A 24,026-nucleotide genomic window follows, 5' to 3' on the forward strand; every position below is an offset into this window, starting at 1 on the left:
GAGGCCAGCATGTACCTATTGTCCGTATCCAAGAGTCTCAAGATATTTCACTTTGTAAGACTTGATGTTTTATGAATTCTTGTTTGCTGTAGACAAGATTTAAAATATTACCCCTACTCCCAGCTTCTGCTTCTGAAGCCAGGTATTAAAAACTATCTCTGTGTGCTACCTGGAAGGTGGCCTGAGCACTGGAGTTGAGTTTGATAGTTACTCAAGATTTCATATAGAACTAGAATAAACTCTGTTCCATTTGTTTTTATTAGAAAGCCATACCTACTGTAGAATATAAAAACTTGATTAAGTTATGGGGAGGAATGAAGATACAGAATCATGCATAAAGCATCTTTTGTGAGCTCTAACAGTGCTAGCCAGTGCCAGCAGAAAATAAATCTCCTGATCAAAAGAAGAAAACATTTGTTAAGAAGCTTTATTATTGCACTAGTAGTTAAGGTGAAGTAAATATATCTGTTCTAGCCGCATAGTTTTTACTTGGTAATGAAAACCTTTTATCATTTAAGCTGAAATTTTCTGTTCTTACCAAAACATGGTTTGTGCAAGGCTCTTTCTTCTGGTCTTACAATATAGAGGAATGTGCTTTCAGCTGAAAGTTTCTCAATCTCACAAATTAAAATTAGAAAGTAATCTTTAAATAGATAGTTTTTTATTTTAAAAAAATCCAGTTTTGTTTGCTTTTTGGCATTCTTTGCAATCTGAACGTTTACTGTTTAAAAGTCTTGATGTTGTTTCAAAGTCTATTTTTATTGTCCTTCTAGTAGCTTGAGTTCACCAGAGTGCACTCAAACATTAAGGCTTAAGATCAAGGCCAACCACCATATTTGTGTAATTCCTTGTAGTTCTGTTTCATGGAAAATTTCTGCAAGCTGTAGTTGTTGCTGTGACTGGGAATGTGAAGTGAGATACAAGGGTGCTGGAGAATGCGACCGGAGCAATGTGCTAGTGGATCTTTGCAGAGCCAGCTTGTGTGATGGTCAGTCTCATCTCTGATGCAGCTGGGAGAGCTGATGTGAGATCCAGACAGCCCTGTAGTGCAAGAAAGACTTGCTCTTGTTGGGCACAACTCCAAATGAGAAGCTGTATGCCTTCTGCTTTTGATTAGGAGGAGTATTTCAGACAGTTCTAGGGCTAAAGGCTGCTGGACTAAGGTGCAGTATTTCTTGGTTTGGGATTATACCCATGACATTTTCTTTGTCACAGCAGTGTAGAGTTGCTTTTAAGTGCTCCCCTGTCTGCTGGGTTTGAGGAGGCTGCTTAGCTCATGGTGTTGGTTTTCACTGCTTCTGTAGAATAGAGAATGTTCCCTGCCCTTACCTGATAACTAAAACACTACTACAAGGTGCAAGCATGAAAACTACTACTTTTGGAATGGAGCTTGGTTAGTTTGTGGGAGGGATTAGAGGAGAGAGGGCTTTAAATACTGGTGTCTGCATCCCTGGTATTGTGGGTTTGATGTTCCTAATTCAGTTTGGTGTAATCTGGTGTCTGACTGGCTGAATTTATACAGTCCTTAGAGCCTCCTTTTTGTTTTTATCACCCTCCTCTTATGGAGTAGTTGAAACTGGCAGAGAAGGTGCAAGATCAGTGAAATGCTAGAGTAATCCCAGCATGGGACTGCAAGGCTTATTACATTATGGGAGGAAGAGGACCACTGCATGCATTACAGTGCTAAAAATATTCCCTGTGATGTGGGGCAGTGGCACTAGCCACATGGTAACTGACTTGTTCTGGTAATGTGCTTTCTTGGGGATATCAGAGTGCAGGATAAAACTCCAATGTGGTGGTAGAGGCACAAAATTCTAAACCACATAGACCTGTATGTGACTCTATGTGGAGCAGGGGCAGATATGAAAGTCACAGAATTATGACAGTGAACTAGGCAGGAATTGGAGGTGCAGGAGGAAAGGTGCACCTCAGGTTATAGAGCCTAGGAATCATGTCATCTGGGATGAGGGCAGTGCTGCCTCTGGAGGACTCACATTGTCCTTCTGGGCTGTTTGGAGGAAGGCATTGCTTTGACATGCATATGGACCAATGAAAAACTATCCAGAAAGAGTCCAAAACAGCTGCTGAGGATAAAAGTTGCAGGTAATGTGTAAGTGGAGAAATAAAATGCCTGCTTGTCTCACAAGCCTGCATGCTACAAAGTAATGACCACGCAGAGCAGAGGAGAAACTTTTCAGAGTGTATAGTATCATACAGGAGGAAGGATATAGGGGGGAGGGGGAGTTTCCTGGTGAAGTCTGTTAGGCAATGGGTACATACCATCATTTGCATGAGAAAAATACTCATGCTTTTAATTTCTGGTGTTGGATGTGCCTTGTGGTGATCAGGAGTGTGCCTATCTTTCCTTCTTTTATCCTAGGTCCAACACGAAAAATGCCCTTGACTGCCAGTGCCATGGACTTTTTTCAGCTCTTTGTCCCTGACAATGTACTAAAGAATATGGTGGTCCAAACCAACATGTATGCAAAGAAATACCAGGAGAGGTTTGGTAGTGACGATGCCTGGATTGATGTCACTTTGACAGAAATGAAGGCCTTCTTAGGCTACATGATATCAACCAGCATCCACCACTGTGAGTCTGTTCTCAGCATCTGGAGCAGCGGCTTCTACAGCAACAAGAGCATTGCACTTATCATGACACAATCAAGGTTTGAGAAGATTCTGAAGTACTTCCACATTGTGGCCTTCCGCTCGAGCCAGACAACGCATAGCCTCTACAAAATCCAGCCTTTTCTGGACTCTCTGCAGAATGGCTTTGACTCTGCTTTCAGACCTTCACAAGCCCAGGTAAGAGTTAAGCAGGGCACATCTGACCTGGTTGTCTCACTGGGACAGAAAGTGCACAGCACAGCTGCCTGGGGAAAGCTGGGGCTTCCCAGTGTGAAGCTGTGCTGCAGTGCCTCCTTGAAGCAAGAGAGAAAGCAGCACTGTCCTGTGTGAGGGCCCATCAGTGTCTGTCAGTGCAGGCACCAAACAGGTTTCAGTGGGAATGGTGCTCTCTGAGCTGCAGCTGTTTGCTTTAGTGACCTAAACAAGCCTGGACACTGCTCAGTGAGGCTGGCATTGGGTTTTGCTAACCTGAGGATGGGAGGTTGCAAGTTGTGCAAGGGTAGAAGGGGCAGAGCTGGTGGGGCTGGGCTGGAGGGATGGAGGAGTTGAGTTTGCTAAGGTGGCTGTCCCTGACCTTAGCAGTAGGTGCTTGCTGTATGGTCCAGTAACACTGCTGCTTCCTCATGACTGGAAAGGGAGACAGGTGAAAATCTTTTCATATTCATCATAATCTATTTAAACTTCATTCAATACAAATTATCTGCTTTTGAAGCTGTTGCTACTGGTTGTGTTCAGAAATCCGGAAAGTAAATGGAATAAGCATGAAATATGTTACTGCTTGATATAACTTTTCAATCAATTCTCTGTTTCCAGAACATAAACATTTCACTTAAGCATTTGGAAAGGGTGTTGTATCCATAGTCCTCTTACTTTGCCTCTTTTCCTTCTGAAGCATCCCATTTTTGCCCACTGCACAAAATTAATGAAGGCATAAATGCTACACATCCATTGAAGTGTGCCTAAAATAAATGGCGAGTGATTACAGTTTATTTTATAGACAATAAAAATCATACCTATATAACCCATGAGAGCACAGCTGCCTAAAAAGCTGTTAAGGTAGAGAAGGGAGGAGGGAAGAGTGTTCTCACTGAGCTATGCAAGGTATGTTTCCATTAAGACAAAACAGGCAATGAGAAACATGGAATTGTTGGGACTGAGCTCCCTTAAAGATATGAAATCTAATCCTTCTGGCTGCTAACTTCAATGGGCAGAAGATAAAGGCTTTAGAAATTGATCACTGTGCCTAATGCAAATGCTTAGAATGGTGTGCTGTGGCACACACTGTGAGTGCAAATCCATTAAGGGATAAGATTTTATTTGCATGTATATCCTCTCTCCCATTCCCCATCCCAAGTAAGGCTTGAGAACTGAATTGATAAAATCACAGCACCCTGTTTGCAGTGGCAAAACATCTAAATCTTCACAAGCAAAATGTTTTATTATCCTGAGCTTGGTAAGGAGATGCTACTTAAAAAAAATAAGGGGGAAGAAGTAGAGACAGCCCAATTTTCTTCCTTTCTCCTCCACTTCTGTGCTCCTTTGTCAGTGTTTACGTCAGCGATTTCTATGCAGCATGTTTCAGTGATATTGAGTGGAACAAAAAGCACTAAAATACAGCTTCAAAAATAACCCTGTGAGAAAGAATAAGGTTTTGAATCTGTTGTTAAAAATACCCTAGTGTACCTCCAGTAGGCTTCTGGGGGATGTTCCAGGCCTCCTTCTGAAGGGAGCCTTGTGCGTGACATCCTCCTGGGTGCCATCAGTCAGGGCAGCACACTACTTGTCTCAAGAGATGAGGACCCCATCTGCTCACAGCAGCAGGAAAGACCTCTCCCTGCAAATTGTCTTGAATGCAGACTGCAGTAAACATCAAACCCAGAATGCCCAGTGAGAAATACCAGAAATAATTAAAAATAATAAGACAGTTGCACAGAAACAAATGGAAAGATGAGAGGAAAGAACCACTTAGATGGGCTTTTGGAATTTCTGCCTCTGAAAGCCAATTGGAAAGGGGGACCCAGGTTTCTGTGATCAGTGATACCTGAAATCCCAAGGTCAGAATGGATTTGTTGCTTAAGGTACATTGTATCTTAAACATGAGACTTGTGGTACCTGGGTGGCTTGCTGCTGACCCACAAGCTTTATGCTACCTTCTTGTAAGTGGCATCAAACAGCTAAATCACAGCTCCTGTTGAATGCAGCAGGGCTGTGTGGGCTTATGGGTAGGCTTGTTAATGATTTGTTTCCTCTGGCAGTGTGGACTCACAGAGCACAGATTAGGAAGATGCCATTATTAACTCACTCCTATGGACAGAGCAGGAACAATCTGCATCCATCAGGCAGTACAACATCTGCCTTCACACTTATTTCTTCTGTAGATTTGATATTTTCTTTTTTGAGAGCTAGAAAAGATTCTTCAAGTGGAACTTCTGTCAGAAAATACTTAGGGGTTTTTTTTTCTTGTCTGTGACCCCTTCCCCCACCCAAATGTGCTTGTAAAAAATAACACCACAGTTGCTATGAAAGGAAACAGGGAGAAAGAACTATGCCAGCATACCAAAACAAAGAAGACAATCTAGTGAATTATAATTATTTTGCTAAATATACTGAGCAAACAAAAGGAAATAATTACTCTCCAGCTTATGAAGGAATTGAAAGTCCAGAACATTTTAATTGTGCATCAGCAGTGTTAGCTGTAGTTTCTGAAGTTTAAAAAATGGTGTTCTGACCTAGACTGGTAAAACAAATGACAGGAATATTCTCTGCATCTTATCCCTCCTCAGCATCATCTGTATAAATAAACACTACCTCTACCTAAGCAACAAGAGGTGGTGATTTGGGTCTGCTCTTTTGAGCAGCGTTATTTCTTTGCTACTTAGCTTTGTAGCTGTGCTACTGTCTGCAAGCCTGAAGGCAGGGAGGATGCCCTGCCTGCACTTGGGAGGTATAGAGCAACAAATTCAAGGATACTCACCTGCCAAGGATATACACTGAATTCCAGAAACCAGAGGAGTTCACGGAAAATAACATCACTGCTCAAATATCCTTCTGTGCCTGCTGAGTGTTTATATGCTCATCAGCAGGATGTGGCTAGACAGGATTGCTGTCTCTGGCTGTCCCTGACTGGTGCAGGAGAGGTCAGGAGCATAACTCCAGGCTCTCTCTGCTTCCCTCTCCCTCTAAAGTACCTTCTCTTTGATGTTTTGGAACCAAACAGTTTTGCATCTGCCCAGTGAAATATCAGCTGGGAACAGTCACCAGCAGGAGTGAATCCCTGGCAAAAAGAGAGATGTAAGTCCAACCTCTTGCTCCAAGGGCATGGTGCTCAACTTTGGCCAATTACTGGGCAGCTTCTTTGTGTTTCACTCTTGATGGTATCATAGGGTACAGCTAAGCAGTTTCAACATAGCTCTTCCAAAGCAGCTCACAGCTTTAGATGACAGCCTCTTTGAAAACACTTAGGGGCAACCTGCTTTTTTGTCCTCATGCTTATATGTTCATTTGATGTTGGGTATTTCCAAATTATAAGACCTTGCTTGTGCTGTACCTCTATATTTCAGATTTCTTGTTCTCAAAATGATTCTTTAGGAGTTGAGGGTGCTGGTCCCAAATGTGAATCATTCTGTCTTAGAGCTTCTGTGAGAGTGACACAAATACATAAATATACAGAGTATGCTGGCCAAATATAAGACAAGTATGAGCAAGAGAAAGACAGACAGAGGAACAATAGGAATATTGAGTTGCAAGGTAAATTTCTGATGTCCTGTAGCTCTTGGCCAGTTGATCCTTTTGTGATGCCAGATTTTAGGGAGAGTTTGGCAGCAGAAAACGATGAAACTTCATTGCTATTTTTAAGTTACCTAATGGTAATGGAGTGCTGTAAGAACCGACTTTTTGTTTCTTAAGAGGACTGATTGATGACTGAAAAAACGGGCAGAGGAGCATGGAATCATGGCTTCACTGGAAGTCAGAGTTAACCTTTGAATGATGGCAGAGAGGAGCTGTAAAATGTGGAAAGGCCAAGCAGGACTTCAAAAATGAGAATAGAAAGAATCTGTCTGATATACTGGAGAAGAACTGTGATAGAGAAATAGAGAAAAGTGGTGTGGTCAGTGTGAGTGACTAGGAAAATGGCTTTCCAGCAGCAGTCTGTAGAAGAAGATTGCGTTATGTTGAATTAAAGTAAAACTGTTGCAGGATGATTGAGGGGTTTGGATGTAAACTTGTCTGGTTGGGTGGGTTGTTACTCTGAGTGCCATTTTAGAACTCTTACTCAGAAAGCATGGAAAATGCAGGCATTGCCTGGCTGAGGAGATTTTGCAAGTAGGAGGTAAAGACTGACATTCAGATTCACTAGCCAGTGATATCTGCAGCAGGAGGAGAGGGACATCTGCAATGACCAAAAAAGGAAATACTGAGGGGTTCTTAAGGGAAGGGAGATGCTCTCAAATGCAGCATAATGGAATCAGAACTGGCAGCTAGATATGCAAGCAGAGATGTCAGACACCAGCAAGAGAATTTAGATTAGACAGGAGGAGCTTTGGAGCAGAGAGGCAGAAGCACAAGCTATCCTTGCAGAAGGAATGACTGACTGTGCATCCAGACACGGTTACCAAGGGGCCTCTGCAGCTGGGTGGTACCCACCAAAAGCCAGAGACAAGGCAAGCTGAGGCAGTTTCTCCAGGAGACAGGCTGAAGAGACAGCCTGTGTTGTGGATGGCCATGGAGCTCAGGGTGAGATGTTTCCCGGATATGTTGGTTCATTATCTAAGTATATGGAGTCCAGGAGTTCCAAGTGCAACAGACTTAGTGATTCTAGGCTTTGTCTACAAGCCTGTTTGGACTCTGTGAGAGAGAATGGGTGGAATTTTGGTGTGGAAAGAGCACTGGAAATGGTCTAAAATGGAGAAGAAAGAAAGGCACTCCTGACAGTGGCTGTTTTGTTCTGTGAGTGAAAGATATTGTGAGACAGAGCAATTGATGGAGTCCCATCTTGGAATCTTGCCTTTGCAACACTTGGAGTACAAATACAGAGTGGGGGGAAAACAAAGAGTGAAGGTTTGGCAGGTAGATCTATCAGGGATAAGGATTACTAGGGGAAAGGGGAAAGGGGAAAGGGGAAAGGGGAAAGGAAAGGAAAGGAAAGGAAAGGAAAGGAAAGGAAAGGAAAGGAAAGGAAAGGAAAGGAAAGGAAAGGAAAGGAAAGGAAAGGAAAGGAAAGGAAAGGAAAGGAAAGGAAAGGAAAGGAAAGGAAAGGAAAGGAAGAGCAAAGCAACTAGATTAAGAGCTTCTGAGATCTGAACAGAACTGGGAATTTGAGAGAAGAAAATGGGGATGATTTCTATGAAGAAAATCCACCAACTATCTTTCATCATAGGAAGTCAAAATAGGAAGAGGGAAGCACTTGGGGAGTGAGAAAAAGATGGTGAAGAGGCAGCCAGGAATACATGTAGGAGTGATTAAGCCTGAAAGTAGATTTTTATCAAGGAAGATGAGAAGCAGGAAAGAATATGCCATGGGGGCAGTAAGCTCACTCCTGTAAAAGTGTGTATTGCTGCAACAGCAAGAATGGGGAATAGAGAGGGAGCAAATATAACTTTGCATGGGGATTTGCCAAATAGATGGACTTGAGATTACAGGAAAAGCAGGGAGACTGAGAATACAGGAGGGTGAACAAACTTATAGGATGGGCCAGTAGCAACAGGGCCAACTTTTGTCCTAAAAACACCATGTCAGTGCCAGGGGCAAGAACAGCTTATACAGTGCCTTGCTTCCAAAGTTCTTTACAGCTGTTGAAGCAGTGGTTGCATGTGGAGTGGGTGTCCCCCACTCTCTGAAGGAAGCTCCAGGGTTTTCAGTTCATTTTCTTGCCTGTCCACATTTTGTCTTTGCAGCAACAGCACATCTTTCCCGAGTCTGTTCACATTTTTATTCTATCTTCACAAAATTTGAGTTGGAAATCACAGAGAAATTACTTAAATTCAGTACAGAGGAACGAAGGAGGGAAGGCAGGACTGAGCATGGGCAGGAAGAAAAGGAAGATGAAGAGAGGTTTTAAATATTCAGATTTGCTTTCTAGATGTAAGGCTGACAGGCCTTACTGTGTCATAGAAGGCAGAAAGAGTGTGAAGGGTAAACAGGATGCAGTCGAGCTGCTGCAAGGAGAGTTGATGCTGTGGTGCAGAGGAAAAAAGCTAATGACAGAGGGTAGAAGATGTCCTAAGGTGATGCTTATACAGCCTTTTCTTTCTGCTGCTCTCCATCCTACAGCAGGGGAGATTATAATTGTGACACCACACCACTCAATGGGATCTAGCAGGTAAGAGAGCCTTTCCAGAAGCTGAGAAATTCTTAACCATGTATCTGACCCTATCCCAAGGATGTGCTCCTTTCCTCTGCACTTGAGAAGCAGAAAGGCAAAAGCAAGTTTAATGTTTGCAAAACGCTGTTCAGAATCCTCTGAGGCAGAAGTGGGAAATGCCCCAGGTGGCCTTTAGATAGGGAGGGTTGTGTTCTGTGTGGACCTTGAGAGAGGAAGATTTGGCTTCAGTGGGGAAACAGGGCAGCTGCAGCTGGAAGAACAAATAGCTTTGTGTGCAGCTCTCCTTGCTCACATCTGCATTTTGGTGTATAATTTGAACATTTTGCAAGAGTGCTTTCAGATGGTCCTGTGAATGTTTCATGAGTCGTTGCGAAGTGGAGTGCGTATAAATGACAGTGTGCAGCCATCACTGCGTGGGGAGGGCACGGGTGCCTATTTTGGGCTGACAGAATCATGTTCAGCAAACATCTTGTGTTCAGGAGGCAAGCAGCTGCTCATCTCTGGTGCTTAACTGCTCACCCACCACATCTCTCCTACAAGTGTCACTCCCAGGTTTAGTGTGGCTTTGTTCTCATTTCTGCCATGGACTGCATGGATGTGCACTAAAGCAGCACACATGCAGGTGTGGAAAGGCTTTGTTTGAGGGTGGAAGCCTCTGCATGCCTGTGTCTGAGCCTGTCTCCTGGAGGGATGGTCACTGGAAAAGAACAGACTCCTTTAAATTATAACCCTCTGACTATTTTGCATGTCTTTACAAGGGTATGAATTATGGCCTGCTGGGACTGCTTTCCCCACACGTACAAGGAGGGGAGCCTGCAGTGACTTGCTCTGATTTAGATGTACATGGCTGAATTTGGCCAGCATTCATCAGCTGAGACCTTTCAACAGTTTGCAAGGCTTTGTACTTTCACAAGTGGCTTGCTAAACGCTTGCACATGGTGCACTCAGGTGTGTTTATGTTATGCACAGCTGCCCACGAGCTCGGGGGAGCTACTGGTACTTTGCTATAGGTGAGTTCCACAGTGTGATACCTAGCAGTAGCGCACTTCAGTTTTGCTGCTAAATTAATGGAGAAAAGTGTAACAAAACAGTTCTGAGAAACAGGGAGCCACTTACATAATCTGAATGCAGAATGCAGAAAGTGCTTCGTTTTCACAGGTCTTCATTACTTGCTTCAGTCTGTCTTAGCTTTTCTATTCCTGCCTCTGGTGGTTTATCCCTGCCTTCTTTTGACAATTTTTTCAGCTCCTGAGGCAAGAGAGACTTCCCTAAAGCTGCTGCTGCTAGGAAAAATATTTTCTGTCTCTTCACCACCTCCTCAAGTGGCAGCAGAAAGCATCTTTTCCTCCCTTAATTTCTCTCTCTCTTTATTATGTCTTTTCCTTTGCTATAACCAAGGAATGTACTTTACAACAAATTGTAGGGGATGGTTGCGTGGAAAATATTCTGCCAAACAATATGAAACTTATGAAGAAGTATGGAGAAGGATGCTGCTAAAAATCCACTCTCCCTGCCCCATCCCCTGTATCATTTTGGAGGGATGTTGAATTGTAGCAGATAGTAAGAAGTGAGAGCTGTGCTTTGCAATGTTTGCAAATTATGTGTAGAACAGCTATCCATAATGGGCTGTGCTTGGCCAGGCTGTGGTTTTTGTTGGATGGTAGCATCAAACAAAAATGGGTTTCATTCTCTGTTTGGGGTGATGCACACAAGCACAGTGCAAGGGTTGTATTTCCTTGAAAGCAATTAAAGCACCTTTTTTTTAGCAATCATGCATTCTTCCATTTCTTTCCCTGCCTCTTTTCTTGCCACTTGCAGGTACTACACGAGCCCCTGATAGATGAGGATCCTGTTTTCATTGCGACCTGTACAGAGAGGGAGCTGCGCAAGAGGAAAAAGAGGAAATTCAGTCTTTGGGTTCGGCAGTGCTCATCCACTGGTTTCATCTGCCAGGTGGGTTTTACCTCTTCAAATGTCTTCATTCAGTTCCAGCAGGGCCTTGAATGTATTGCAGGACCAAAGGTAACAGTCACTTCCCTTGGTTACCTGGCTGGGGGCTGCAGTCTGAATGCAGGAGGCCTCTGACTCCTGCGAATACGAGACGTGAAGGACAATGATGACAGGTTCCTGATGCTTTGTTTGCTGTATGATTTAACTGAGAGTTTCTGTCTCTGATGCTGTCCATCTGGCTGCCAGCCTTCAGCTAATTACATTGAAATGCAGTTAAAAGGTCTGTCTGTATATCCTAAGTTTATTTAAATGTCTAGGTACTGTGACTTATGTAATTTTGAATGAGTCAGATTTTTTCTCTATAACACTGCACCTGTGATAGCCAGCGGTGTCCAATAGACTAAATCAATATGGTACCAAGATGTCAATTTTTCTGTGAGAAACATATTAGTGGGGGCCCCTATTACACATCTTTTCACACATCTACCTCTCCATCAAAGCAATAAAATCTGATGTGACTTCAAGGTGAGATGTCAGCTGGAGTGAGAGACATGTTAAAGGGTTTGTTTGTATTGTTGTAAGGGATTGGGAACATCTTCTCAAATTCTTAGATTCCCCAACAGCTGATGTATTTTGAGAGCCCTTGAAAAATCTGGTCATTTATTTTGATGCTTAGAGGTGAGGGGGCAGATGTTTACCAATATTTCTTTCTCCCAAGAGCTCCTGTGAAAACATTGCATCCCACATGTTCCGGAGTGGTGGTACAGAGGTAGGATGTGCACTCTGCTTGCTAAGGCTGAATACATGTCAGAACAGGGCCAGTGGATTTGCTGCAGTTGAACATTGGTTCAGAGCAGGATTTGGCTGGTGAATCATTATGACTATTTGAGTAGCTGTGCAGGAAAAGAAGCTCACTGGGAACACAGGTTTGTGTTTTCAGCAATGCTGTTAGCTCTGAGAAGAAATTTAGGATCCTACCTCTTCCATCTAGGTTTTAAAGCATCTATTTTGTCTGATACAAAATAGACTCACCTTGTGAAGCATCCTTGGAAGTTTCTGCTCTCAAAGCTCTTGGAAAGTAATTTGCTATATAGAGGCAGTGTCTTTGATCTCCAAGGAGAGCTTCACCAGTCCTACATGCAGTTTATTACTGAAGTGGGCACAGCGAGCACAAAGTCTGCTCATCTCTTGCCACACTCCCCCCAGCCAACTGCCACAAAACTAATGAGTCTTCAGACATGCCAGAGGTTTCAGATTCTGAGCCATAATTATGTTGCACCTCCTGTCCTGTCCACTGAGAGGCTAAATTAATGGAATGTCAAATTAAACAGAATAGATGCTCAGCACCACCCTAATCCTCCCACTCCCTTAATGAATTAGATGCTCGTGCTTCACTTGCATCCGGATGACGTCCAGGATTATCTTACCAGCTGCCTTCTATTTTCATTCCTTGACTTGGCTGTCATTATCAGCATGCTGAAATGACTGGGTGAAAGGGACCTTAGGGACCAGTGAAAAAGACTGTACCTTCATGCTAAAATGGAAAAACCTGATCTGGGGAGGATGGGCAACTTCAATTATTATGTGATTGAAATGCTGTGTTCATTTATGTGTCACACTTACAAACAGTTTTGCAGAATCCAAAGCATTTTTGGTGGTTATTTGGTGTATTTAGAGTATTAAAACAGAGGTTTTGATTTTTTTTCCTGTGTTAAACAAAGGGAGAAAATTGATCTAAACCGGAAATAAATCCAATGCTTTTCCCTTCATGTACACACCTTTCCTTCCATCTCTTGTGAAGCTACCACCATGAAGAAAGGACTTGTTTTCTAAAAGTTGAAGACTGACCTGTCTATCACCTGCCAAATCTTGGAAAAACCTTCAAAATATACATATTCTTTAATACTGTCTGGGTGAATTCCCTCCCTCGCTGCTTCCACATGATGACATTGAGGTCCTTTTATTCAAGATAAAATAAGACTATCAACACATCATAAATCAGGATAATTCAGTTTCAAAAATTTGAATAATATGTCTCTGTAAAAGGTAGGCCCACACAGAAGAGAGGAGAGACCTATATGTGACAGGTTTTCAGGGACAAAAGGAACCTCAAGAGGTCTTTGATGCTCCTGGCCAAAAACAATGTCCCCCAGTCCTGAATTAAGCCTGGTGTTAAAAAAAAGATGCATCTGAGGAGACATCTTAGTTTTCCCAGTGTTCTGCTTTTCCTATGGTGAAAAAGATTAGTTGGTTTTTCCTAATGAAAAATGGATGTGCCACATGCTGAGTTACTGTGTGAAATCTGGTTGACAGCTCACAGGTCAGTTGTTAATATTAGGAGTTTCAGCTGCTTGTCTCCTCAAATTCCTGTTCGTGCTTGTTCTTGTGAACAAAACTTTGAATCAGTTTTTTGGATATGAGTAAACACTTCTTTTTGATGGCTCATCATTTGCTTTTTTAAGGAAATGGTGTTTGGTTAAAAATCTAGCCCAATAAGCCATTCATGGAACAGAAATGGCATAAAGCTCAAGTGCTGCTTGTGGACATAAGAAGGTGCATAGGCTTATATATTCATAATATAAATAATGCTTGAATATTACACTAATTTTCTGTCTTCTGTACTCCAGATAACTTGACTGCACTCTGACAGTTAATTGTTTTAAAATGGATGCACAATTTCAGATTATATCTCTGCTTCAAAAAATCTTAAGCAGAGCATCTTGTTGCAGTGAATAGCTTTGTTGGCTGAGCATCTCTTCACGGTCACCTGGCCAAGTGGGAACATGCAGGAAGGACACATTATTCAAACAATAGAAATATATGTCTGCTGCAGTTGGGGACACAAGCAAAACCTCTCAGAGCGCTCAGAAGGGCTCCAGGAGAGCTGACTTTGGCAAAGTAGGCGGCAAAACTGCCCTGATACCATTGCCTTTTTCATCTGCCCTTGACACTGGACATCAAGGTGGCAGCAGCTGCTGTGGGAGAGGGCTTGGGCCTTCTCATTTCTTTGATTCAGGGGGAACAACAAACACAGCTTGCAGGACTTCAGGTGTGCCTCTCTGCTCCATCTTCTCTTTGCTTTTCTTGTTTCTTTTCAGTCTATCTCCCTACATACTGCTTAGCACCTCTATTTCCCTACTTACCACGGAGACACTTTTAAAACCAATATTTTAATGTCTTGATTGCAGTTTAAATTATTGAAGTAGCTTAAAAGTCTTTCTTACAGTATTTGCTTAGAGTATATTTAAATAGTAAGTCATGCTATTTAAATCAAAACTCCAGCTGTGTCAGGTTTTTTTGTGAGTTCTTATTTCTTTCTTTTTCTCGGAAAATCTGGAACACTTGATTATCAAAATGGTTCATAAATATGATTGGTAGGACTATTTCTCATTTTAGATATAGCAATATCGCTCATCAAAAAATGATGAAGAAAATTCTCAAATTCCTTACCAGGGCTAGTTATTTCCTCCTGGTGAGACATATCATGCTCTCTGTTTGCATTCTTGTGTGGCTCTAAAGGAATGAGCATGATTATGAGTAACTATTACTAAGTGATGCCTAGTCCTTGCATAGCTCCTCCTGCACAAGAAGGTTTTCTGATCATTTTGCAGGAGAAGTAAGCACAGGATGCTGGTGAACCCCAGCACATGGAGAGCTGGCAGAACAAGGTATTCCCATAGTGCCTCATCCTGAAGCACAGATCCATCCATAGCCCAAATGTAACCCTCAGACAGTCCCTGACCCAAAGAGCCATCAATTAGCAAGATGAAAGACTGTACTTAGATGGTAGAGAGCACTGCAAAGGGACAGTCAGGCAATATTAATCACTCTGATAGGCAATAATGGAATTAACTCATCAACATTATTATTTGCTTTAAAAGCTGGTATCATGCTGAGGAAAAAATTAGTTTATGGATGTGCATATCCTTTCCTATGCACTGAGATTAATTTTATTTTCTGAGGCTATACTGGAGACTTCTCCCTTCCCACACCTCCTCCCTGCCCCTGAATATCTGGACTCTGCACTTGCTTATATTCCCTGGCAGAAAATTCTTGCAATAGTGCACTTCATTTTCACAAATATCTCTGTGAAATATGTTACTCAGATTTATGAAGCCCTTTAGGTCCTTGTGCTGGGACTGACTTTGAGTTTCCACCTTCCACTGCTTCCCATGAAGTGATGAGTCAGAACAGAGTAAGGAAAAGTACTGTGTCTCTGCATCTTGAGTCTTTCTATGGTCCTGAAGAAACAGTGATTTGCATGACAGCCATGTTTAAAGAGTGAAACCTGGATCAGGGTAAAAAAAACCTGGATCACTACCTGAGAGGGTGAGAAAGGGCTCTTTCTGCAAAGAGCAGCAGTCTCAGTGAAGGGAGATGTCTGAGGTTGCTCCACAGATCAATGGCAGAGCTCTCAGTGGCGGCAAAAAAAAAAACCCCAAACAATGTAAACACCATGCTTCTATAGTATATGCTGTAGTTCATGTCAGACAGAGTAGCTACAGCCAGCTTGAATACTTCATAACCCCATTGATTTTACAGAGTAAGAACTTCCAGAATTTAGAGAAACCGAGATTGTGCCCCAAAGAATTTATAATTTCACAACACACCACATAAGTGCATTCAGTCAATGGGGTAAATAAACCTAGAGTCAGTTTTGTTTTCAAGGTCAGAGTTGCAGGAGAGTTGACCATCTGTGCACTTGTTTAATAAGCTGCTCAGAAATGTTGGTATTTCAGCCTATTTAAGTTCTGTTTAGAGATTAGTCTGAGCCCTTGCATTTCTTTAAACAGGGCCCTGATAATTCCTCTATTGCTAGAACAGTTGCATCTGGAACACACAGATGTAGCAGCTGCTTTGAGGAGGTTCTCAAGGTCAGGCTTTGTCGGTGAGGGGATCCCAGGAAATCTGATCACCTTCCTTTGTCAGCCACTGGTGACTGGAAAATCCTACCTACTTTCTTCCTCTGGCTCCCACCCAGCTCTGGCTTTTAATGCATGTGGTTCTGTAATGTCAGCATCTGAGAATCCCAGATCTCAGTTAAAAGTCAATTATCCTCTTGCTCACCAGTGTTAACTGGAAAGGTATTTTTGCACATGTGTGATGGGCCAGTCCTATTCATTTTATGGGCGTTACAATCTTACCATGTTTCTAAATTAATAGGAAACCAAACCTAAATGTGATCTAATGCAAATATCTGTCTTACATACAGTCTTAGTGTCTCTTTTCAAGTGTGAATGAAAGTTATTTTTAGTTCCTATCTGAACTGCTTGGAGTTTATGACAATAAAACTACCTGCATGATTGTGTCCTTTCTGCAGATATTCTCAGGGCAACTTTGCTTGGGAAGGAGACTTAAAGCACCAGAGCCCCCTGTTTTGTGAACTTAATAGGTTTGCTGTAGGAATGCTCCTCATGGATCCCATCCCTTTGTGCTGGGTGCAATAAGCAGAACTAAAAAAAACTCTCTGCTCTAAGAAATTCAGGATCTAAGTGCAAGAGCCTTAAGCTTCCTACAGCAAATCTCTTTAGTTCAGACACATTTTGGATGCCCAGAGAACTCTGGAAGCAGGCTGAGTGCAGCAGTGTTTCTTGGCTAGTGCACATGGCAGAGCTCTGGGACTAACTCACTGCTGGGTGCCAGTATAAACCCTACTCCTGGTGAGCCTGCATGGGCCAGGCAGTCATCAGCCTTGTGGTTCCTCCTTGGAAATGGCTGGGTCCTTGTGTCAGTGATTTGTCACTCGGTTTTGCCTTAAGATTTGACACCCTTTTAATGTATTTTCCTCCTTGAGCTGCTGTGTGTTATCCCCTCAACAGTTACAGCCCTTCTGATAGTTCATACTGCTCCTGCCTTGCATCACTTCTACATCTTCCCACTTACACACCTTCTCACAGCTCAGCTGTAATTTTCATGGAAAAAACTGAGCCAATGTTGTGCAATTGTGTGGCACCAGAGTGAAGCCTCAGTCATGGACTTGAGCTGGGCTGCCAGTTACACAGAGGAAGCCTAGAAAAGTAGCATTAAGAAAAAAGAGGACCGATGTATTGATTAGCAATTGCCTTTTGGGATTGCATCCTTTCTAGGAAAGGCTTTGAAGAGCAAAAGTAAAGAGCCCTGCTGAGATGGTGATGATTTCCAGCCAGACAGGAGAAGGGCAGCATGGAAAGAGGCAAATGTGGGCTTGTGTGACATTGGTTGTTGGATGCTTGGCTTCACAGGGCAAGTGTGAGCAGGAATCACTACACTGACACGGTATAGGAGGTCAGTGGGGAAGCCTAGACCATAAAGGCTTGTCTCCATTTTCCAGCCCCATTTCCTTTTGATGCTGCAGAGAAGAGGGAAGTGGTAGAAGGCTGGCATGGCTAAAGCAAAGGGTTAGGCAAGTCATCTGAGGGCTGAAGTGCTGTCTGGATGTCAAGATACATTGCAGCAAGGCCAAAGTAAAGAAGGATGATTGCAGTAATTGGGAGTAAAGCCAGACAGTTCTTAGGTATTTGAAAGAATTGGAAATTATTTACATGGAGCTGTTAGAGGAAATGAATCTCCCTGATCTAGATGTGGCTGCCTGGGAGAGGGTACAGAGAAGAATCTGCATTTGTTGATCCATGAATTGTTGACCCATGGGTTGTCAATCTGCCATGCAGGTAAGATGTTGTTGTGCCCTCAGTGACAAAGAAATCAAGGAAAGGAAAGCAAAGAACTCTAAGCCACATTGAACTTGCATTGTCAACTGTACCAGCATCTTTTTGCCAGTCTCACAAAGATCTTTTTAGAAACTTTGAAGAATATGTGCAAGCAGAACAGATGCTTGTCACTCCACAGCACAAAGATATTAGCTGCATCCATGAGTGTTAATGCAGATTGAAATCATTCTAAATAGAATGCAGAGGGGGAAAAGAAAGGGATCAAGTAAAGAGCTTTGTTAGGAACACCAGGAAGTAGCTGGGAACAGGTTGGGAAAACGGTATGTTCTTGCATACGCTTTAGAAAATAGCCTTTAGAGTAGCAGGAAGAAAATGAAGAGAGGCTAGAACAAATGAAAAAATCTGGGCTCAGTAAGAGCACCACCACTGGTGCCAATATCTGCTAGACAAGAGCTGTCTGGGAAGATATCATTAAAGAAGCAGAGGGTATGAACTGCAGCAGATTTGGGATGGAACTGGAGAGGAGAATCTCCCAGCAGTGTTGGCAATGGCAACAGTTGAAGGTGAGGTTTAGGATGAGGGGAAGACTGACTGAGGTGGGATCTAGAAAGTAGTGCTAGGAATGCACAGTTGTGGGTGGGCTGTGAAGCCTGTAGAAAAAATAAAGTTATTTTTTCAATAGCTATCAAGGATCGAAAAGTCATGACAACTTTACTTTTTTATCTTGCTTTTATAACTGTTATCTAAAAACATGGCTTCTGTTTTGTGGTTGTTTAGGATCTGCCCTTTGTGAAATGTTATTGCACAATGTATCTTTCAAAATCTTCTTTCTGTTTATTACTATCTCTGCCCTTTTTTTCCTTCCAAATGTCATCTATTTCATTTGAGAATTGTACCCTGGGGTGCTTCAATTATGTATGAAGGTGGAGTATTTGGGATGTGCTATTCTCAAGTGCTTTCAATACGCCATCTGAGCTTTAAATATGAGCAAAATCACCAATATTTCAGTTTCTAGGGCATATTCTCTTAAATATGCAGTCAAGATGTAGCTTTTGCTCCTAAGTGTTCAGTTTTTTACTCAGTTTCTGTGAGACCTTATGGATTTTCCAGAAGAAGGTAATGAAAACATACTGGAAAGTATCTGGTGCAGTAGGGCAGCCACAGATAGAGAGACGGCACAATTGAGTGCGTCACTGTTCTGATCAACAACAGGTATTCAACAAATATTCAACAAATAATTGAGGAATGAATAGAAAAAGTGCTGCATGTTAAATATCTTCAGCCCATAGTCACCTCCTAAGACAGATGATGTCACTTCCATACAGTCTTTCCCAATTGCTGCTGTAGATCAAATGTATCAGGAGCCATTAGAAAAGACAGACAGTGAAAGAGATCTCTGCAGGTATTCCAGAAGTGCTGCTTGGGCTGTCCTGCACAGAAGCAGAGGATGTTTGCTGCCAGCAGCTCCCACCTGTTATCCAGCAACACTTGTTGAGCCTGTACTTCTGATGATATCTTGCTGTTGGTGCACATGGAAAGAACACAAAATTCTAATGTTCCAGGACAAACCAGAAGGTGTAGTGAATGGTCTAACAAGCATTTTGGGGCAGCAGTTTCTGACTGTGCCTATGAAGGTCTAACAGCCAATTTCTGGCAATTGGTGCTTTTTCTGCAGATTCCTGACTACTAAATAACACTTTTACTGCATTACAGAAAGGCAGAAGTGCTGTGGGCTTCAGTTGGTAGGATCCTAATGGATTGAGGTAGAATGAAATAAGTTGGATGAGGGAAAATGAAGGCCATATGGGATCCTAGGCATTGCAAAGATATTTGAAGCAATCCCTTTGCCAGTTATCTGTACACAGCCAGTGTTTCACAGCAGCCTTTATGCTTTCCAACACTGCTGCTCTCACCCATCATCCCAATAAAGCTGAGCATGATAAAGCTTTGAATGATGCTTCTCCAAAAATACTGTGCCAAGAAAAAAGGCTGGTTTTGGATAGGTAAGGAACTGCCCAAGGGGAAAATATATTTAACATTGGAGGAGGAAGAAAGGTTCAGCAGTGGGTATGGACATTGGAATAATGTGCACTGGGAAGGTGAACAGAGCAAGGGGTTGAGATTCACAGCCGGATGCACAGGGAATTGTGCTAACAAAACCTGTGAAGTATGTAGCATCTTCATATGAAAGTAGGGGTACCTCAGTGGCCAGTTGCATGGTGGGCAGGCTCTGAAGGAGCTGCTTGCAGACACAAACCAGCCCACAGCAAGGGACCAGCTGGCACAGCAGCAGTGCCAGAGGACTGTCCCTTGGAGAGGCAGCACTCTACAAGGAACATGGAGCATGAGAGACTCTAAGATTTACTGGATATGGGAAGGTAAGGTGTAAGACACTTTTATAGACTTAGAGAGATTTCCTGCTTTATTTTCAGCTTATCTGCTAATGCAAGGTCAAAACTAATCTGTCTGCATTTTCTGTCTCCACTGCCCTGTCTGTAGATTTTGAGTGTTTGATGTGTGGTCTCTGTGCTGACATACTAGTAACCTAATCTTAGTTTTGTTGCCAATAATCACTAAATACCTTTGCTGTAAATTTGGAACAATCTGTTCTTTGAATGCATTCCACTGGCTCTGTGGAGCCCTGATTAATAACCTAAATGACTTATCATAATTAGCTAGTCCTCAGTCTTAGAACTGGAGAAAGCACTAATTTGACAGCCATCCAAAATTAGTGGAGCAGAATTAGGGAGTCTGCAAAAATTGCTATCTTTGTTCTCATCAGAGAGCTGTTTCTATCAATAAAAAGGGTTTTTATTTTATATATATTTTTTACCATAAATGGTGTATTTAAGACCTCCTGTTAATATACACTCTAGTTTTTGGAATTAGCGTGCATTTGTCCTTGCACCAACTTTGTTTTCAGCATGTCAGTTCCTTCAAAATACAAATTATGTCTAATTTCCCAGAAATTTCATATGTAACACATTCTGTTGAGTTCTATTCTATGGTGCATGAATTGCTAGGGAATATTATGCAGAATACTAGTGCTGGGAGATGCACCATCTAAAAGGAGAGATGCTGTTTAATTGAATTTTGTTTTTCTCTAAGATCATTGAGTTACAAATTACTGGAAGCACTAGTGCAAACATGAGCATTTTTGTTCTCTGAGGATTGCTATGAATTTTCATTTTTAACAGTGTCTGTTGGTAAGAGAAATAATCTATACAGAAAAGTAATGATGCATGTTTTGCATGGTTGAATTCTCAAACAAATTTAACGAAGTTGTTGTGGATATATCACTCCAAAAACCAAGGCAAAATTACTTTTCCCTGTCCCTGAATACTGAACAAGTTTCAGTTTTTTCTTTGACAGGTAAAATTTTCTGTAATTCATAAAAGATTTGAGTATTTCAGAGCCAAAGTCGTGAAGGCAGGCCTGGGCAAGTTTTTCTGAATTTGCATTTGTTTATTCATTTAAATATTTGCAAATTCCATGATACTACAGTAGTATTTGAGTAACAGAGTACAGTGTTTGCTTCCTCTTATTTCTCTTTCCAGCAGGTTATTTCTGCTAGCTCTTAGAGCAAAATGAAGGTTGGATGTCTAGTGGGCTTTATTAAGTGTTGAACTTTATAAAAGGTGAAAGTTGTGCTTCCAAAATACTGTCCATGAAATCAAATAGAAGGCTTGTGTACAAACAAAGGGTTACACACTTTTTCCCTCTGCATGGTTCAAACTGTTTTGGTGGGTTGCTTCCAAATCAGGATCCATGTAAAGGATCTGAGTGTTAGCACTGTGCCTGGGGAGTTTGATGAGGGTGTTCTGGCTGGTTGGGTGTGCATTTTGCTCATTTATGGAGGTGCACATACACTTGTGTCACAACCTGATGGTTACTGCAAATGATGCAGTGAATATTGATGCAGTGAAGGTAATGGGCCATTTCCTTCTGGTCATCTTACACTGGCTTTTCTTGAAACTGAAGTTCCCGTGCTCTCCTTTTGCTGGCAGCACTGAAGCCTATGCAGATTCAGTATAAAATGTAATCCAGTTATGACTGGAGTCTTTCCCTGCCAAGCAAACAATCTTCAAACTGCACAACAGTGACAGGAGCCTCAGAAGTGAGGTGAAGTATGCCATATTTATCAGTAGCTGTGCCAGCTAACCTGAATTGGTTTAAAAGCAACAGGCCCTTGAGAGGAACTTTAATTAGCCTTTATAACAAGTGTCTGCTGCCTTCTCAGCTTGCCTCAAGTTGAGATGTGCACGTGTGTTGGGAATTGCATCTAATCCCTCTAGATTCCTTATAACCTTCTTACTTTTCTTACCATTTCTCATTTAAGATTTATGTCCATCTCAAAGAAGGGAGTGGTGCTGATGGGTTGGATGCTTTGAAGAACAAACCACAGCTTCACAGCATGGTGGCCAAAAGCCTTTGTCAGAACGCCTCTGGGAAGAACTACATCATCTTCACAGGCCCAAGCATTACCAGCCTGAATCTCTTTGAAGAATTTGAGAAGCAAGGTGTGTATTGGGTGACTCATTGGGTTTTAATGGCAACAGACCTAGGGGCCTCGTGCCACTGAATTAAAAAACAAATTTCAAAAGTCTTCACTGACATTTCAATTCCTTGTATAGATAAGTTGTTCGTGTCTAAGAAAACTTCTCATTCATGAGAAGGTACTATGCAGAAGACTTCTAAGTTGCTTTTTAAATCTACCTTTTTAAATCTTCAAAATGAGGATGTAAAAACAATTTTAATGAGGTTATTTAAAGTGCTTGCTTTTGTTCTTTGACTTAGAAATGTGAGGTAAAATCTGTTATGTGACTTGGGAGGCTTTTCAAGGAATTTCCTATCTGCTCATAATTTCTCTGTTCCTGTTGTCAGAGATGAAGGATGGGATGAATGAGATGTGCCTTAGAAGTCTTTTTTGGTTTAATGTCTGTTAAAGATGTCTTTTCTCTAGAGGATTTTATGCCTTTGCAAAAGCTCTAGAAAAGTTTGCTTTTTTCTGTTTTGGGGGATTTTTGCTAGCATCAACATACCTTGATAGGACAGATTTTAGTTTTGAAAGCATAATAAAACTCTCCATTAGCAAAAACAAACTTCTCAGTGGAATGTCCATTGATACAGCTCACCCAAGCAAGTCTCTTGCCACTGCAAAGAGCAATCCCAAGTTATCCTTTCTGTCAAATGTCCCCTCACTCTGAGCATGGAAAAGCCACTTTCCTGAAGCTGAGGACTTGTGACTCCCCTGCAATAACAGGATCCTGCACTCTTGCCAGTCAGTTCTAAGTGATTTCATATCACTCTGGTCTCGTTCTTCAGCCAGCACAGCCTTTCAGAGTGATGTGCTGCATGGAAGAGATCCTTCCCAGCAGTGAGGCTGGAGGCTGCCATCATGCATCACAGCAACGAGGCCATTTGCTGACACACCACTGCTGTCCAAGCTGGGCACTTTTGCCATTGCAGAAAATTAAACCCACGCCAACCATTACATTAATGAAACATGGCCCAAAGCAGGGGGAGAGTCTGGGAATTGAGACAATATGGTAATTCTCATTTAAAATGAGAACATCAGTGAGCTGCACCAGTGCTGTAGTTTAGCACTACAGACTGTGCTGGCACTGAGGGCTGCATCTGTTGAGCTCCGTGCAGAATTTAGCTCCTACATTAATTCAGGCAAGCTGGAAGCTCACTGGCTACAGTGGAATATCTGCATACCTCATAAAAGAGCCATGGTTTTCCAAGTGCTGTGAACAGCCAAATGGGAATGGAGTAAAGCATATTTGTAGTGCACTGGAGTTTTTCCTCTGAGCAGAGACCTATCTTTGTTAGATGGCTTTTCTCAACTGATTATAAGCATTACATTTTTAAGACTACCAAACCAATGATGCAAAATGCAGAAGATAATACACATACTCTTTGTACCTGAGATGAAATGTTAAGGTTTAAATGTAAAGACAGCTTGACTGAGTTCATCCTCTATGCTCAGCTAGAGAAGGATAAAGATGATCTGGCATGATCCATTTGGTCAGTAACCCTGGTGAAAAAGATACATGGCTACTAAACCAGCTGAATGTTTATTACTTGCAGATAATTCAAACTGTTCACAGAGTTGAATTATTCATAGGCTTTACACTGCACAGATCATTCAAATTAATGGTTTCTAGCAGGTAACAAATTCAGTAATGTCTTTTAAAAACATGTAATTTTGACTTACTATCTGATCAAATATGCTAATGCAATGCTGAGATTTCATTTTGGTTCATGATTTGTTATATAGCTTCATGAGACTTTATAATCTCTGACAGCTGCCTCCAAAATTGAATTTCAGCTCTGGTACACACTATCACCTTCCTAGGGGTGCAGCTATGAGGTGGGTAGGGGGTGGACACCGAGAGAGCAGGTTTATTGACTTTGCAATGTAGCATGGCACTCCTACATAAAGAAGAACACGGGGAGAAAAATGTTTCTGT

General features: G+C 42.0%; 1 protein-coding gene across 1 annotated transcript in view; it reads left to right on the forward strand.

Annotated features, from left to right (window-relative positions):
• PGBD5 (piggyBac transposable element derived 5) overlaps window positions 1-24,026 on the forward strand; it is a 68,175-nt gene that overhangs the window by 23,775 nt on the left and 20,374 nt on the right. Inside the window, exons 2-4 of the mRNA XM_059469153.1 lie at window positions 2,381-2,808; window positions 10,772-10,906; window positions 21,890-22,070. Of these exons, the coding sequence (XP_059325136.1) occupies window positions 2,381-2,808; window positions 10,772-10,906; window positions 21,890-22,070 (744 nt within the window). The remainder of the gene's footprint in view (window positions 1-2,380; window positions 2,809-10,771; window positions 10,907-21,889; window positions 22,071-24,026) is intronic.

Source organism: Ammospiza nelsoni, chromosome 3, assembly GCF_027579445.1.
Source record: "Ammospiza nelsoni isolate bAmmNel1 chromosome 3, bAmmNel1.pri, whole genome shotgun sequence".
NCBI lineage: Eukaryota > Metazoa > Chordata > Aves > Passeriformes > Passerellidae > Ammospiza > Ammospiza nelsoni.